Consider the following 17,733-nt stretch of genomic DNA (forward strand, 5'->3'; position numbering starts at 1 on the left):
AATAGAACTGCACCCTCTGTTGAAACGTTTGCTATTATCATATTCTGGTTGTCAGTGGAATACTACGTTTCAAGTAAATGACGCCTGTGTAATTCTGAATCTTTCAGTGTTGCATGCTGCAGGAAATGCATGACGTATCCGCAGTTTTGAAAATATGGCACATATAATGCATATATTTCATTATTTATTTGTTTCATTTTCAGATATGTCTAGGGTTTTTAGTGCGTTCGATTGTAAACTTTGGCATACGGTGCATATTTCCATTCATTATTTTGCATATATACTTTGAATAAACGTGGCGTCCCCCTTTATCGCCTCTCTTAATCCGCGTATGATAGGATTAATGGAGGTTGTACTTTGCATTAAGTTTTATCAATGCACTTGTTTTATACTTCCTTTTCATAAGGAAGTTATTACAGGTACAAACAGGCAGAACGGACATCGCAAAGATGGTGAGTTACATTCTGATATTAATTCGTGATATCTGTACTAAGGATAATATAATAACTTGCTATTTAGATCTTATTAAATCACTTTTGAATCGTCAATGCTCCAAATAACAAAATTTTAATCAGTATAAAAAAATGTTGCAATGGTTCCACTTAAGGGCCATCGATCGCTTGAGGGCTTTTTATTCACAAGGAAGTATACACTGTGCGGTAGAATTTCTATGGTCAATTCTGTTGATATATTTTTGTCATAAAATCTTAATTGCAATGTAAGAGTCGCTCGCGTTTGCTCTAGAGTCGTGGCGTAAAGAGTTGATCCATACGTCGCGGGATCGAATCCTATGTGAGACGTGGAGACCGTCCTTTGGATGAGACCGTATAAACCGAGTCCTGTGTCGCAGTAAGTGCTGGCACGAAAAAGATCCCTCACTGCTCAAAGGCCGTAAGTGCCGAGTACAGGTCTAAATTTGCAGCCCTTCACCGACAAGTGATGTGTGAAAAATTCACGAAGGGAGTTAAACAACTAAACAAGATAGCAATCTAAGAATTTTATTGAACCATATTAAAGAGATCTGTCACTATTATTACATAATCTTTTGCATTTGCATAAAGGGTCAATTTCAGATTTAAAGAAAAAAGAAAATCATGTACTTTAGTTTAAAGATATTCATCATCCATAAAGATTTTTAAAATAGTTTTTTCGTGGACAAATTCAAACAAAACCAACAGACATGTTTTAAACAAATATAATAAGATCACTTTCCAGCTGAAACATGAAGAATTAAACAAGTGAAAATCTTGTGAATCTTATTATTTATATCAGCCGTTCATGTTTAATATTGATGAATGGTCTTACTAAAGATTTTGTCATCGTTCAAAGAAAGAAATAGGTATGTTTTTTGGTTTTACTGTGCCCTTAAAATTTATTGTTTTCAAAAAAGTTTTGAAACTGGCTTAAATATGAATTAAGTACATGTATATGTCTATGATAAACATGAAAGAATATGGCATGAAGGAGGACCATTCTGGAAATATGACATCATCAAAAAATTCCGCTGAAAATTGATCTCTTTTGCAACTTTTTAAGTTAATACGGAAAAGCTTTCGCATGAATCGAGGTGTCAGGGAGATAATTTCGTACTAAAGACCCGGTCAAATTTCGTTGAAAAAAAGACACAAAAACCTGAGATATCCCCTGTTTGATGTGATATTTTTGTAGAAAAATGATTAGAATAATTATGAGATACATTTGCAGTGTAGCAGAGTGTTTGCTGAAAAAAATGATGTGCATTATAGACAGAGTTGTAAATGCGAAACTAAGACACGTGGTCAGTTGCAAAGCAGCTGGAAAGCTGTAGGGCTTAGAAGAAGGTGTGTATCTCAGAGGGAAGGTTAATAACTCCAGATCAATTAGTCAATTTTTCATTAGGTCATGCATTGATTTGCAGAATACTGGATGTTTTATCCTCCTCGCTCGGGACTGGGGTGGGCACATGTTTGGAATTAAAAATCAATATCCCGTCACCTGAGAGAAAATTCCCAATTACAAGCGTTTATCAGATCGAGACCCCATTAAAGTTTAGCGAGTTTTTCGCTAATCGGCAACTTCTTGAGATATTTCCAGCAAGCTTTGGAAAAGCTAATATTATCCAACTGTATGTAAATTTTGCATTTAGCTCCACCCCGTAAATTCGAAATTTACATCAAAATAGTTCTTGATTTAGCAACGAGTAGTTTTTTTTTTCCATTTATCAATTTATTTATTTTGGACAAGATAAGAACCTTGATAAAACGTCAAATGATACTTTTCATGTACATGTGAAAATGGGTCAATTTTTGAATTAAATTTCACACATCTTTGGAATTACTGGAATTCGGCATAAACTTTGCTAGTTATGTACATGTAGATTATTTATAATATTTGGTGAAAATATACATAAAAAGTAGGAAGTTCATCAACGGATTTGGGGGTTCCTTATCTGAGAAGTTCCACATGTTATTTTTTTATACCCCCAACATGTCATTCGGTTTAAAATGATCTGAATCAAGAGTAATATATTTAAGAATCTAAATCATACATAATTTGTACATGTAATTGTAAGAAAATTTGGATCTTTTAGTATAAACATTGATGTATAAAGTCTTTTGGACACCATATGTTAAATTCCATTATATAAATATAATCTAATTTAAAAGTTTAATCACATTTTGTCAAAACATAATTGTGTATATAACTTTATATATAATTTTATAAGAAATTATTTCCATTTACTATTTTAATTGTAGGGTACATCTATACTTACACTTTTTTGCGTGCTAGCCCTTGTGACAAAATGCACACTATCAACAAGCCACTGCCCTAAACTACATGAACATGTACGTAATACTACATGTTTTCATATATTTTATAAAAACGTATCAAATTTAACGTTGAATACTTTTAAGAAATTCGATTGGAAGAAAATAAAATGCATCAACCTTCAAGATAACGTCATAACATCAATTCAGACAGGATTATTCTCAAAATTCGGAAACCTAGAAATACTTCAAGTGAAAAACAGTCCCATGCTTGGAGCAGCAATACGCGTTGGCTTTGAAGGTATTAATTCAACAAGACTGACAACTCTTTGTCTAGAGAATGTAGCCCTCAGCACATCAGTAGTTAAATATATCCTCGGTCTGCTTCCTCATTATCTGAAGCATTTAATCCTTCGGAACAATACCATAAAATATTTTTCCCTGGATTTTATTAGAAAATTTAAAATCAGGACCTTGGTTCTGAGTTCTAATAAAAATTTAGATTTTTCCCTGGGGTCTATTCCAAAAACGTATACCTGGCTGAAGGCATTGGACCTCTCACACACAGGTTCCTTCTTGAATTCGACATTCTGTCCAAATAACAGAAATATCATACCAAGCTTAAAAAATCTAACGTTGAATGGAAATCTGTTACGGTTATCTGTTATAGACCAAAAAAAATGCGTGCAAAGAAATTTAAAACACTTGAGTTTGAGCGGCTGCTTTCTGGAGGATGGACTTCACAAAAAAAGTTTCTTCAGTTTTCCAATGTTGAAGTCACTCAATTTAAATGGGTTAAACATTACTACGAAAATCCAGCTGCCGTCATTTGAGAGGAATGGACAGCTAGAAGTATTGAATCTTAATTCTATACCATATATTTTCCCACCATCGGATGAAAATACTGCTGCATTCACTCATCTAACTAAGCTAAACAATCTACAAATGACGCAATGGAATCTGAGTCAGTGGAATTCTATCCATTTTTCTTTACTGTTTAAACCAATTTCATACACAATACAAATCCTGGATATTAGTTCAGTTGGCCTATCATTTATTCCAGACATCGTATGGAACATGCAAAATCTTTTAATATTAAAGATGAATTGCAATGGAATCTCTAAGCTGGCTCCTCATTTTAACTTTACTAATGAAAAGCTATTAATACTTCATTTAAAATGGAATCGTATTCAAACACTGGATCCGAATTTACTACCTCGAAGTGTTACAGAACTAAACTTAACTGGAAACCCATTTAAATGTAGTTGCCAACTTATGCCATATGTGGCATGGGTAAAGGACAAAGGTCAGTTCACTAAAGTTCAAGGAGATTGGTATAATGGAAGATACCGTTGCCAAGAACCACTTGGTTGGAAGGGGAAAGCACTGGCACAGTTCATTTTTAAAGTCAAGCGAACTGATTGTCTGGCTTTTAATGTTTACGTCTTAACTGCCATTGGTCTTTGCTTTCTCATGGTCGTCTTTGTGATTGTAACCAATTTTGTTGCTTGGTACAAGAGGAAGTCGAATAGGAAACAAAAATGCGGCGAGGAAGAATCGTTAATTTCATCATCATGATATGTTAACCTTTTATCAATTGGGTATAGTAATAAAATAAATATTGAAAAATGAAAACATTTCTCATTTCTCTGATTATTGAGGTATAAGTTTACTAGTTTCAAAAGAAATATAAAATGGATAAACACACACACAACTCTCTCTCTCTCTCTCTCTCTCAAATAAATAAAATGTAATAACTATTAATCAGATGCACTCTTATAAATGCTGCTTCTTTAAAAATTTAAAAATTTGAGGATATATATACCTGCTGTTTCCCTCTGTATATGTATATAGTGAAAGATTTAAAAGAAAGACTCAATATTGGGGGGGGGGGGCAATTCACTTAAAGGGCTGACAAACATAGAGTTAGAGGAAGAAATCTATCACTATTTAAATTTAAGCAATATTCTATATCTACATTTATTTTGTGTATGTAAATTTAAATAGAAAAAGTGTAAATTTAAATAGAAAAAAAAAAACTTATAATGTTTGCATATTCACAATCACAGCAAAAACAAAATCAATACCTACTTAACCCCCCATATAGTTAAAGCCCCCTTACTTCCGATGATACATTTGCCTGTTAATTATTTATTTCATTTCACATTAATTTAACTTCCGAAAAGGAATGTACATCAATTTAAATAATTCCTTGATCAGCAAGTTCAAAAGAAAAGTCTTGCCTTTAACCTCAATACAAATATTCTTATTTATCTACGTAAATTTGACACATCTATAGTAAATAGTATTGATGACAAAATGAAAACTGCATGCACATCCTAAAAAACCACACGACGCACGCTTTTTTCACATATCCATAGGATGGCATCGAAACCAGGTGTGTGGTAAACGCTACATGCTAAAATCGCCTCCCACATAAACACTTAAAAGAATTAAAAACAATTAAGGTATGACGAAACGTCCATCATTCAGACAAGCCTAACAAATCGCTTCTGCATACTTCAGTATTTATATAAGATGTCTCGTGGACAAGTCGCATATCAAAGACAATTGGCATTGGATAAAGTACAAAACATGAAAAGCAGTATTTTGCGTTGTACAGGTATGAATCTAAACGTATATCATTCGTTTGCAAACCAAATATAAAACAAAATAAGCTATATAGGATTCACATTCTTGATAATGAGATAAAAATAACTCCTGTTTTTTAAATTTTGCAGTCTTGCTTTTAGTATTACATGTAGGAGCAACGGATGCTGAAAAATGTGAGTAAAATTTTAAATTTAAAAAGAATTAGGAAATATCAATATGTCAAAATTTTAAAGTACATATATGTATTTTGATTTTATGATACAAATGGCTTTATTCAGTATTTATTAGGTAATTAATATAAAAATCTTACAATTTTATCTTTAAAAATGAATAAGAATTACAATGAATTTTAACATGAAAAAATAATAATAATGATCTGTTCTTTTTTTTTATATAAGAAAAATCAGTTTTAGGAAGTTTAAAAGGGAGTGATTTAATTCATTTAGACCAAACAAAACTAAACAAGAAAGTCTGAAAAATCAAAATATTAATCAAAAGGAACGAAGTATGGTCATAGTTTGTTTTATATATATCATTTCAAATTTAAATAAGATTTATTCTAAAATGTTGACAGGTCAGAGTGGTCGAATCGGTGCATACAGCTACCCAGTGGAGCCATTTTACCCCGTTACAGAGACAATAATATTTGATCCCCCATTTAGTGAAACTCCCTCAGTAATGTACGCTCTTAATTTCATTGATGTAAACTATGCCGAAAATTTCCGTGTGAACAGTTCCCTTTTGTATGTCGATAAATACCAAGCTCAGCTTCAAATGTCGACGTGGCACGACACCAAACTCTACGGCATTGGTCTATCCTGGATGGCTTGTCCCTAAAACGTGCGGGTGATTAGACATATTACGTGTTTCCGGTTTATTTTATCTCAAAACTACATCAGTTATTTGAATACGGGTGTGCATACTGTTTATTTTATTATTATTTTTTCTTGCTTTCTGTTTCTTGTTTTTTTTTTTTTATTCTTTTTTCCAATTTTTGTTATAGTCCTGAATCGTGTTTTTATTGAATTCATGTAATTTTAGTATTTATTATTGTGTATTCGATATCATTATTTTGCCATTTACATTGCATATTAATTTATAAAATTTGCAAATGTTTTTGAGTGATCATCATTATGAACTTATGAACATGGATTCACATGTGATTGTTTACACTGAATTTTACACTTTAAAAATTAATGTATATTTTACACATTTTTTGTATTTTGATAATGTAAAACTGTCATGATTAATTTGAATGCACATGAAAATAAAAATCAAAATAGTAAATTTGTATTTCACAATAGATCGATAGTTGACAAAACTTTGGAAGAAAAAAATAGAGCTAAACGGATAACTGTATACCTGTAACTAATAAGGAATTAAAACAGCTTTCATAAACGAACACAATAACATAGATGTTCAATGCCGACCTTTCGTTTCCCATGATATCAACAACATGATCAACAGAAACCTAATTAATTAGTGCTGATCAATTTTAAGGCAAACTAGGAGTTCTTTCAGCTTTATATATTTTTATTTCAGTAGAAAGAGATATTCAGCTGCATGCAGGGGCATGAAAACGAATATATATTTTTTATTCAAATTGTAGCAATTCGTAAATTAAGCATAAAATCCTCTTTTGGGGTTTGAAAGCCTAGAGTTAAATCACCAGACTTCGGTTTTAGCCATACTTATATCGTGTCAAATGTATAGATTAGTTTGTTTCATACACATTTCCACGGCATCTTTAGCCAGTTTAGAGCTTTAGCCAGCAGCTAATATCAATTATGTTGACTGTTTCTCTATACAGAAAATAGAAATTTTTTTTACTGAATATAACAAGAGGAGTATATATAACACATGGGATTGCAAATTTTTATTGCAACAAAGATTTGTAATTGTCCATTCTACTTGTTTACTCGTATAACTACATCTACTAATAAGTATAAATATGTTTAAGAGAATTGGAAATGAATTGGAGTTTAATGCCATTTTTGATCGAAAAATCGTTGTTTGGAACCATATATGTAGTGAGGTACTATCATTAAAATATGTTTCCTTTTCTACGCATTGTATAACAATTCTAACATATGATCTGGATGTAAAGAAAGGTAGAAGAAAAAAAGCTTCAGCTGGTAGGATAACAAATTTATAACTCAGCAATTATAGCGGAGAATCTATTAAAAGTAAACGATGTTATTAAGATAACTGAATAACATTATAACAATGTACCCATACAAAGGAACGTACTGCGTACATGTACTGCGTTTCGATTTAAAGAAAGCTTCAATTAGTTAGTAGTCTGTCGTCATGACTCAATTAAACGATCACTTAATCACGGTATACACTACGGAAAAAAAAACAAAAATAAATTATGTAAAGAACAAACTAAAACAAAGACAAAAGAAAGCCAATAAATAAAAATAAATAACAAATAAAGAAAGAAATAATTTAAAAAATATTGTTAGTATTAATTGTTAGGAAAAGATCCAAGTCCCACCTCACCCCCCAAATTTTTTTTTCTAGTTTGGACAGTTAAGGGTTTTTTTCTTCTTCTTGCCATTTTTTTTTAGTCCCCATCCCCCTTTCCCACTTTGAAAACGTTGCTACAGGCCTGTAAGTTGCAGGATGTGATTTTGTACTGACCGTTTTGTAAACACCCGAGCCTGGGAATATCCACTGTCTAATGTGTTTAGAGGCCTGTATGAATTCTTCTTCTTTTTAAAAAACTAATCTGTTAAAAAAATTATTTATTTACTTCTATTATATGATGAAGTATTACTGTTTATTAAATACAGCAATTTATCCGAATTCCCTTGACCATCCTTTTGTTATCTAATCAGAGTGACAGTTCGTTATTTCATCAATCTACTGTTCATTTGTTAAGAGTTGGAAAAAAGATATTTGACTTTCCCTGTGACAAAACTATTAAAATGATTGTATTCCAAAGACAATGACTAAATGTACGAGTCGTCCAAGACTTGTCTCAAACGAACAGTGCAATTCCCGAGATCCTAGATTTTCGCGGCAATTGATTATGCATTCTATTTAACATTTAATGATACATGTAAATTCTCATCAAATTCATAGATTAATTGAAATGAAAACCTGGACCCTATTGTGAACTGTGCGGAAATTTAAAGGAAATTAAAAAAAAATGAGGTTACTATAAGACTGACTTAAAGGTAATGTAACATAACTTATGTTTCGATTTTTCGTTGTTTGATGGGGAAAAAGTATTGGGTCGTAGGGATTTGATGTTGAATGAGTGAATAAGATACTGTCCTAAAAAAAATTAACATTTACGGTCTCTTAATTCATACCACAAAAATAACGAACATTAATCCCCCAAACTAGTGATTTCACAGTATGAAAATATGACAAAATTATTCACCAATGCAAAAGCACTTATGGCAGACGATCGTAAAATTACAATACAGTATTAATATAATTTGTACCACGTATGATTTTAGTATTATTTCGCATCGTTAGACAGCCGACGTTTAGCTGAAATGTTGCCGAATCGGAGTCAAACTCCAGTCCTTCTCACTGATCAATCAGTACAATCCTCTCTCTCATTCGTCAAACTCTAAATATCTGGAAAGGACACATCATGGGACAAACAGACCGTATAAACGAAGATTTTCTGAAACGTCTATGAAACTTTTGGATGGACCTCAATAAATTATAGTTACCAATGATATTGACTATATAATAAGACAGTATAACGTGAAAATCTGGAGACACTTCTGGGATTCCATTTCCTTGTAGATATACGTGCAGAAGACAAAAGGGTTCACATGTAGATTATTTGTAGGAATTTGTAAGAAATTAGTTTAAATAATATATAGTGATTTTTTCTTTGAAATTTTAATGATCAAAATAATTATTAACAACAAAATTAGCTAAAGCTATGAGAGCCTCCAATGTCTCTTTTCCAGATGGAATAATCTCTTCTGGAGGCAGAAGAAATCCATATTTCCCAGTATCACGTAGCTCTACGCCATAAGAGTATTTGATTTTGGCGGCCCCGTACGTCCAGTCAGCGCTACTGCCGCTTGCAACGTCTGGCGAGATAAAACATCGTGTGAAAGACAAATACAAATAAAAAAATAAAATATAAATAATTTTGACATCATGCATTTCAGAACTTACATATAGTGTTGGCAATGCTACCATGCTTGTATTTGGTTCCATAAACCTTCTCCAATGCTTCTACAGCTAATTGAGATCCCTTGTCCTTAAAATAATATGCGAGTACTCCTTTGAGAACCCGATACATAAATTATATTATATATTCATATACAAGTACTATTCAAATAACGAGTTTTAGGTCAAATTCAAAACGCTAATAATCCAACACATTAAGAACAAAGTGAAATAAAACTGCTACGAAAAAAAAATCGTTGAATGCACTTTTTTCTCTGAGATTTCCGTCTTCCATTTAGTATTCGTTTTACAACATAGTTCAAAGGAGTAACTAAACTGTGAAAAATTGTATCGTTTTGCATTATAGTTTGCAAGGAAAACTTTTTTAAAAAGTCACGATTTAATACCACCTCGAAACAATTGTTACCTGGTCCTTAAAATCGGGGGGCAATTTTGTAGTGTATCCCCAAGGACTCATCCAAAGCTGGGAGAAACTATGAAAGTCAATGAATCCTTTCATTCCTTTGGAGTTCTTCATGATAAAGTCTGCTACTCCTTTGACCTCCACTTCGGAGAAAGCTTTTGGACCACAATACTGATCGGAACATGGGTCCTTACTCGCTCCCTCCTCTTACAAAATAAAAGGAAAAAAATCAGTGATTAAATATCAGTTTTCACGCGTACCTTTTCACAGTTGAGACTGCCTATCTGCATCGATGATTTATAATTTAAGTAAAATAGTTTTCAACTGTTTCTTCTTTTTTTTTTTGTTGTTGTTTTTTTGGGTTTTTTTTTTGAAAGAATAAAACCCAATGACAGCAATATAGAGCACATTTAACACTTGTTGAAGCCAAAAATGTTAGAAAATGTTCTTATCAGGTGTATGGTTCCATACTTACTGCACCATTCGTAATCCCAGTTTCTGTTTGGATCCACCCCAACACATAGACCATGCTTAGAACGGGTTTTCCTCCAGTTACGATTCTGTCATTATAAATGCATATGGTAAGTATGGCAGCCAGTAGGTGTCAGGTAGAAACATTATTTTACCTGGCGGCCGCGCCAGATAAGTTTTTGGCGGCCGCCATATAAATAACTGGCGGCCGCTAGATAAAAAGATCTGGCGGCCGCCATCTAATTTCTGACAGCCGCCAGATAATTATATGGCGAGCGCCAAATAATTTTGTGGCGGCTGACAAATAAAAAGATCTGGCGACTGCCAGATAACTTTTCTGGCGGCCAGATAAAATATTTTTTCTACCTGGCACTACCGGCTTCCGTATTTTAGTTCATTCAAATTCTGTTGTAAATCTGAAGGGGCACAAAACATAGATAAAGCCGTTAAGAGTTAGTGTTTTCATTAGACAAAAAAAATTAACTATTCAGGATCAAAACAATTTCAATATCAAATAAGTTTACCTTACTCCAAGTGTATTCATAGCCATCTACGTTGAATACAGGAAGGATATACCAATTAAAACTGTCTACCAATTGTTTAATACGTGTATCGGGTGCATATCTATCCAACATCTAAAAAAAAAAATAAAATTTTGATAAAAGAAAGTATAAATGACAAAATCGACTTCCTGAATTGAGAACGATATGTTTAACATAATATTAAAGGAACCACAATTATAGTAAATACAATATCAAAGAAATTTTTGGCAATTTGCATTTAAAGAATGGATGAAGTCATACTTGACCAGTCATAAACAGCACTGTGGCGGGTGAAATCCACTCTCTCGAATGAATACCTCCCTCAATAAAAAAGCTTGGTTTGCTATTTCCGTCACCCGTTGAAATCTAGAATTGTTATTCTTCGTATAAATAATTTACTTTTGATAAGATGCCTCATGAAATCTCTAATCGTTTTATCTTTTGACTCTCTTAATTTAACTATCGGGACATTTTTTAAGCATAATATATGACCCCTCCCAGTTTCAAATCTTTTATCCACAAAGACAATAAAATATGATTATGATTCAAATACGTTAATCATTCAATCAAATGAAGCATACACAAAATTTGTATATTTCTAGATTTTTAGCTACTTGATATGTTAAACGTGGAAGCACAAAAGGACATAACCTTTATTCCGCGGATTGTGCGCCCCTCGTAGGACTTTGTGACTTCAAACACTGTGGTTATGTTGGGATAAAACTTCGTAACATTGTCGATCCAATTGTTGACCTAAAACATAACAATATCCAAATGACATAAGAGGCAAGGATAGTAATTTCAGAATGCTGTATGCATTGGATAGTTGGTATTCTGAATAGGAGAAAAAGGAAATTCGGAACTCTATATCCTTTAATTTACAAGCCTTTTTAACGATTTCAGTGGTAAAAAGTGATTGGTTTACATCTTATCTTATATCAAGGCTATGTTTTGGCGTTCTAACAATTAATAAACTCAATATTTGTACGTGTTTGCTTCTTGTAATATATATATTGTCAATGACCTTACGTGTCTTAATGCAAATACATATCATACTCGGGTAATACTTTCGACCGATTTAAGGTTCATCAAAGCTTTGCTCAAGCAAATAAAATTTTACTCAAATTACCAAATGAAATATAAAATATAATTGAAATACAAACAATTCCAGCATACCTCGCGGTGCAAAATTTGTTAGAAATCGCCTTTTAATCTGACATTTTTTTTTACAGGGGAATAAAAGTCATTAATCTCAGTGAGAGTTATTTCTCTTAGCAGAGGGTTGTGAACCTTAAATAAATTACTTAAATCTCTTCTTATCAGAGGGTCAATGAGCCTTAAATAAATTACTTAAATCCCTCTTATCAGAGGGTCAATGAGCCTTAAATAAATTACTTAAATCCCTCTTATCAGAGGGTCAATGAGCCTTAAATAAATTACTTAAATCCCTCTTATCAGAGGGTCCATGAACTTTAAATAGATTAACAATATACAAAATGTACAGAAACCATACCTCATCCAGTGTATGGTATTTGCCGTAATTAAACACCTCAGCAGTTTCTTTGAGTTCCTTGTTCTTTCTTTCTTGTTCTGATATCAATTTTTGCACATCCCTTATCAGTAACTCAGATTGAAATCCAAGTTCGGTCAAAGTTTGGTTTAATTTAAAATAGTGTTTTGGAGAAATTTGAATGTCTGCACTCTGTCCAACGAAACTAGGATATCGCCACACATCTAGCTACATGAACATGAAAAGAATTTTCCTCTCAAGTTTCATTTTGTAATTAAAATATCAATGTGTATTCCTTCTTAGAAAGAAAGCACTATTTCAAATACTTAAATTACTTCTGTACAAATATTAAGGAGAGATAATATTAGTTGGAGATGTGTTAATAGGTGAAGTGAATATTATTAGAAACCATGGAGAAAATATAGATTATTTACAGTACAATTTAAGTAATTATTATTTAATAATTATTCATATACAAACCTCCAAGTGCTTGTTATTTCTAAGTATTTGTTTTAAGGTAAGAAGCTGCTTCTCAGACTTAGGAATGACTCGCAAAACTGAAAAACTACCAGTAAATTCAGCGTATTAAAACATAATTTAATCAAAATTTGATTGAAATATGGATTGGTATGAAAAATGCATATATCTTGGTAGTACAGCAGATAAAGATGCAGTCCTGTAAAACTTCCAAGACAAATGTATACTAAGGGCCGGGTCACTAACATGAAAAGTAAGTTATTGACTTTAGGGTAGTTATCTGAATGTGATAAATAGTACTATAATCATAGGTCTGGAATGAACATATGTTGTTTTTCATTCCTTTCAGAGGAAGTGTTTATCACCCAAATAAACGTCATCATTAAGCTAAGTACATAGCCAATTTTTATTTACACCATTCCAAGTTTTTTCTATGTTTAGCGTCCACCCATCTTTCAAACATCTACCTACCTATTCGCAAAAACACACAAACCAAAAAGTAAAACACAAGTCTTTATAGTCATAAAAATGATGTCATTCAAAGGATTTGATTCCATTAATCCATTTTTCTCGTAGAAATATCTATTCTTCAGCAAAATCAAGATATTAAATGCTTACAATATTCCAGATATGACACATTGTAGACAAATACTTAGAGAAATTGACAGAATTCAGTGATTTCGACCAGAATAAACAATTACAGGATTTCTGATTTTGTTTGTTGTTTGTTTGTTTTTTTTATATGGGGTGTCAAAAACCAAGGCGCACGCGGACGCTAAACATATAGAAAAAAAAACTTGGAATGACCTTAGCTTTAATTTCCGGCAAAGTCAGAAACATTGATATAAGAGCGAGATTTTTCAATACAATTTGGTTATGGTCTCTTGTCCTTGTTTGAAATCACAATGGCTATTCATTCTCATAAGGAAACAAAGGCATGCAATGTAATTCATGAAGCATGTCTGAAACATTTTCCTTAAACACATTGATTGGGTTCAGAAAATTCCTTTAGTTTGTATAGTTTTTTTATGATAGAGGTAACCAGATGCATATGAATGCAAACTAGAACAGCATTTTGAATTTCAGAGTAAGTAAACAATAACATATATATTAAATATTTTTTATTGTTTTCAGTGCATTGCTTAGATAAATCGTAAATATAAAGGACATCCATACATACCCATCAAATCTCGCCTTCTCTGCTGGGCTAGTATTCCACAGCAAGAGGAAGAAGGCCAGAAACTTAAGAATCATCCCTCTGCAAATGCAATTTGTCCGTGTAAAATTTGAAATTGAATTTTAAAAAAAGTCACCTTCTTTATTTCTATTGATTTAATAGTTATAATATACTAGATAACCAAAACAGCGTCAGACTTGAAGGAGAATCAGAAAGATGATGAAAGAATTTTTGATAAAATTTGCTTTCCACTTTGAGAACGCAAACTTCCGCCAAAACGAAAATTAAATGGACATAAAAGTATGACATACTCAAAAACGTTTTATCATATCAATCTAAAAATCTTTTTTTCCAGGGACGATACTTTTTTTTTCATGTTATGGACAGACAGACAAACATAACAGTGATATTAGCAATGTTTTGTCTAACCCCTACAAAAATGACAATTTCTTACCTAATTGTGTAAGTTTATCGACTGATCAGTTAGATTTTCAAACACAATATATCAAAGATAGGCTTCAGTATCTGTTTAATCAGGTCAGTCACAGGACTGAAGAGATGTGGAGATATAGAACAAGAAAAAGACTAGAAGACACTTAATCTAATCTTATAGATGGTGGTCACATTTATTTCTATAGTGTAAAAACAAGCACGAGTTACGTCTGGCCTCGTCATAAGACTATCGTTACCTACAGATTAACGTGACGACATTGCACATCTAAAGGTAAAACTTTGCGACAAATAAAAACAATGAACAATTAGTTTTTTGTTTTTTTTTTAAAAAAAAAAAAGGAAAATAGGCTATCTAGAACATGCAAAATTTTACCCGACATATTTTGAATATCTGAAAAGAAAATGAAATGAAAAAAATGTCGAAGACGGAAAACTTTTCTTTAATCGTCAAGGAGAAAAGGGAAGCGTTTATAGAGTTTTTCTAATCTCCCTTGGTGTATTAAGAAAAGAATAAAATTTATCCCCGACACATTTTTTTTAAATAATCACAATTTGTGGACAAAACATCACCATCAAGAGCCCCCCCCCCCCAAGTCTATTTTTGGGTCAGAAATAATGCTAATAGCATTTATTTTCGTTGGGAACTGGTAAGGAAATTGAAAATTATTAATGTCTCAGACTTTATGGATTCAAATGATCTTCTCAAATTCAAAGGAAATTTAAATAAATAGAAAATACACAACATATCAATATAATGCAAAAAAAATTACGACTAGGACCAAAAACTTAAGTTAATTGTAAAAAACTTCCAAAATGCATGTATATGTTTCTGTTTAAAATTACTTGGTTAAAATATCTTTGTAAATTCCTTTTAAAATGAATAAAACCATGTTTACATTAATGTAAAAAAGAAAGTTATTCGCAAAATTGCAGTTTGGTCTTAGTCGTAAGCTCTTTTGTAAAAGGGAGGTCGTGAATATCTTTCTTTTTATTGCAAAGATAAAAGAAATCAAATTAAAACACTGCAATTTATCTCCTGATGAAATTGACTTCATATTCAATTTACTTTTTTACATATTTTTCGTCCTTGATTAAATGCTTATTAAATGATACTTTCCTCTGCATGATTCAGTATCCTTCAATCTTGTTGTAAAAAAAGTGTCAGGAAAATAAAAAGATTTTGTAAGCTCCATTCTACCGTGTATTTACCATCGGACTCGACTCTACATTTCTTAAATAGTTACAAAATAAACGTATATCACTTTCCTTTTCATAAAGAGTATGTATACAGTAAATATGTATTAAACATGATGCATTCAATAAAACATAAACACAATGACAGCTTATCAATTACATTTAATTTTCTACAAAGGCAAAGTTTTTTTATACAATCTATTCAATGACACAGCACAAAAACCTATACAAATGGTAAAAGTGCGCATAGTCTCCATATTGACTTGAGGTATCTTCTGTACTCTGATCCCGATGTGGTAATTTTTTTCTTCAGATTAACGATAATAGTCAATCTACATGGAGTGGACAATATTAAAAGGTGCATTCGAATCTTAATCAACTCTTTGCTCCAATAAAGCAATTCTTGGTACCACAGGTAGGATTTTCTCGTGACCTTTATAATATTTACATTAGTATTTACAGAAATATCTACCTGAATGTGCACAGAAAATAGATGATAGCACATTATTTATAACGTTACCTTTATCACGTGAACCTTGTCTGACTATTACTGATAAAACCTCGCATTAAATGGAGAGGATGAATATTTACAAACCCGAGAAAGATCAATATTGTCCCTGCAAAGACAACCGCTTACTGTAGATTTTTTCAGTTACTTTGATATGTACGTATACTGTACGACTTTCATCTGACAAAAGGCTTCATCATTTCAAGTTTATCATGCATTAGTTTGAAAATAGTTCTTGAAAACAAAAGGGAAATCAAGTTCTTACCTAAATTTTCATTCACTAGAACAAATAATGATGCTTTAAATGTATTCTTAAGTAAAATTAATCATGCTCTAGAGGAAAACAAACTTCTTAAAATAATAATAAAAGACACAATTCATTGAGTGAACAATACTAACTAGCAAGTTTAAACTTCAATCTATTAATAAAGACAAGATCAGTACTAATATACGAGTAATGATATAGAATACTGCATCTATAAATCTTGATATTGGAAGATTTTCATGACTTGCCTTTAGAGTTAGAATTTGAATCTAAAAAATAATTGATTGAGGGTTTTAATCAGCCTGCAAAGTTTGTTGAATGTGACATATATTAATGTATTCAAATTATGACAAAGACTCCGAATATGTTATCTTTTTATATAACAAGGATTTAGTACCAGAATCATGCTTGAGTTTTTTTTTTCTAGTTATAGAGAGACAAACATCTATAAACCTTTTCCCATGCTCATGTATTTCAAAGTATTGACAGTATCAGCTTGCTTATAGTTTTCCACTTGAAGGGAAAATAAGAAAGAAAAGTCCAAATATAGTTTCTCAGACTGTGACAACTTTACATGCTGGTCAAATTTTGAATGTTAAATATAAAGCCTACATGTAGATCTAGATTCAACTCCCTCTAAATATATATCGGATAGTTTAGGGAAACATCTTGTATATAGATTCATCAAAGAAATAAGAATGAATATGATTTAATTTTATATTTCATCAGTGTTGTGTTCTTAAGACACATAATTGATCGCCTACATAAATCTCGAAGTGTTTGCAAATTTATCTTGCTCTCATCTGCTAAAACAGTTGAACGAACCGTTTTCCTCTTTCCAGAAAGAAAATCAAAGCATGTCAGAAGAGGAAACCCGAGGTCTTCTTCACGGAAAGGCAATACAAACTTCTGCTCCATCCATATCATGGCGTCATCACATGTGTGGACCTATTTTATTCTTCCATCTGTTTGCATTTATCATGTCATATGCTACCTCAGGACTTTATATACCCCAGTATTTATCGAGAAAACTTTATCCTACGAGAACAATGCCCGTCTCAGCAGGTTCAATTTGTATAATAAATGAAACAGACATTTCTCCAGAGAGCGAGAATATTCAGAAAGAGGCTGCCTTATTTGGGATTTACACAGCCCTCGTTTCAGGGATACCCGCTGTCATCTCAAATCTGTTGCTTGGAACTT

The 17,733-nt window shown here is 32.1% G+C and overlaps 3 protein-coding genes across 3 annotated transcripts in view; 2 read left to right on the top strand and 1 right to left on the bottom strand.

Annotated features, from left to right (window-relative positions):
• Positions 1-5,285: 5,285 nt before the first annotated feature.
• On the top strand, positions 5,286-6,299 carry LOC133204680 (uncharacterized). Its single transcript, XM_061340425.1, has 3 exons — positions 5,286-5,370; positions 5,489-5,533; positions 5,935-6,299. Exons 1-3 carry the CDS (start codon positions 5,286-5,288, stop codon positions 6,195-6,197), a joined length of 393 nt encoding a protein of 130 aa, XP_061196409.1. The 3' UTR covers positions 6,198-6,299.
• A 2,931-nt stretch (positions 6,300-9,230) lies between these two features.
• LOC133204681 (carboxypeptidase B-like) lies at positions 9,231-14,187 on the bottom strand. The gene is made up of 10 exons (XM_061340426.1): positions 14,114-14,187; positions 12,937-13,021; positions 12,460-12,684; positions 11,598-11,699; positions 11,208-11,312; positions 10,929-11,039; positions 10,409-10,493; positions 9,937-10,139; positions 9,516-9,600; positions 9,231-9,427 (listed from the first exon to the last, which is right to left on the bottom strand). The coding sequence occupies exons 1-10, from the start codon at positions 14,185-14,187 to the stop codon at positions 9,231-9,233; spliced, it is 1,272 nt and encodes a 423-aa protein (XP_061196410.1).
• Positions 14,188-17,387: 3,200 nt separating this feature from the next.
• Positions 17,388-17,733, top strand: part of LOC133206351 (lysosomal proton-coupled steroid conjugate and bile acid symporter SLC46A3-like) — a 14,537-nt gene continuing 14,191 nt past the window's right edge. The window contains exon 1 of the mRNA XM_061342303.1: positions 17,388-17,733. This exon is cut by the window's right edge and continues 777 nt beyond it. Within this exon, the coding sequence (XP_061198287.1) occupies positions 17,388-17,733 (346 nt within the window).

Source organism: Saccostrea echinata, unplaced genomic scaffold, assembly GCF_033153115.1.
Source record: "Saccostrea echinata isolate AGI-Se365-2 ecotype Australia unplaced genomic scaffold, CSIRO_AGI_Sech_v1 ptg000054l, whole genome shotgun sequence".
Lineage (NCBI taxonomy): Eukaryota > Metazoa > Mollusca > Bivalvia > Ostreida > Ostreidae > Saccostrea > Saccostrea echinata.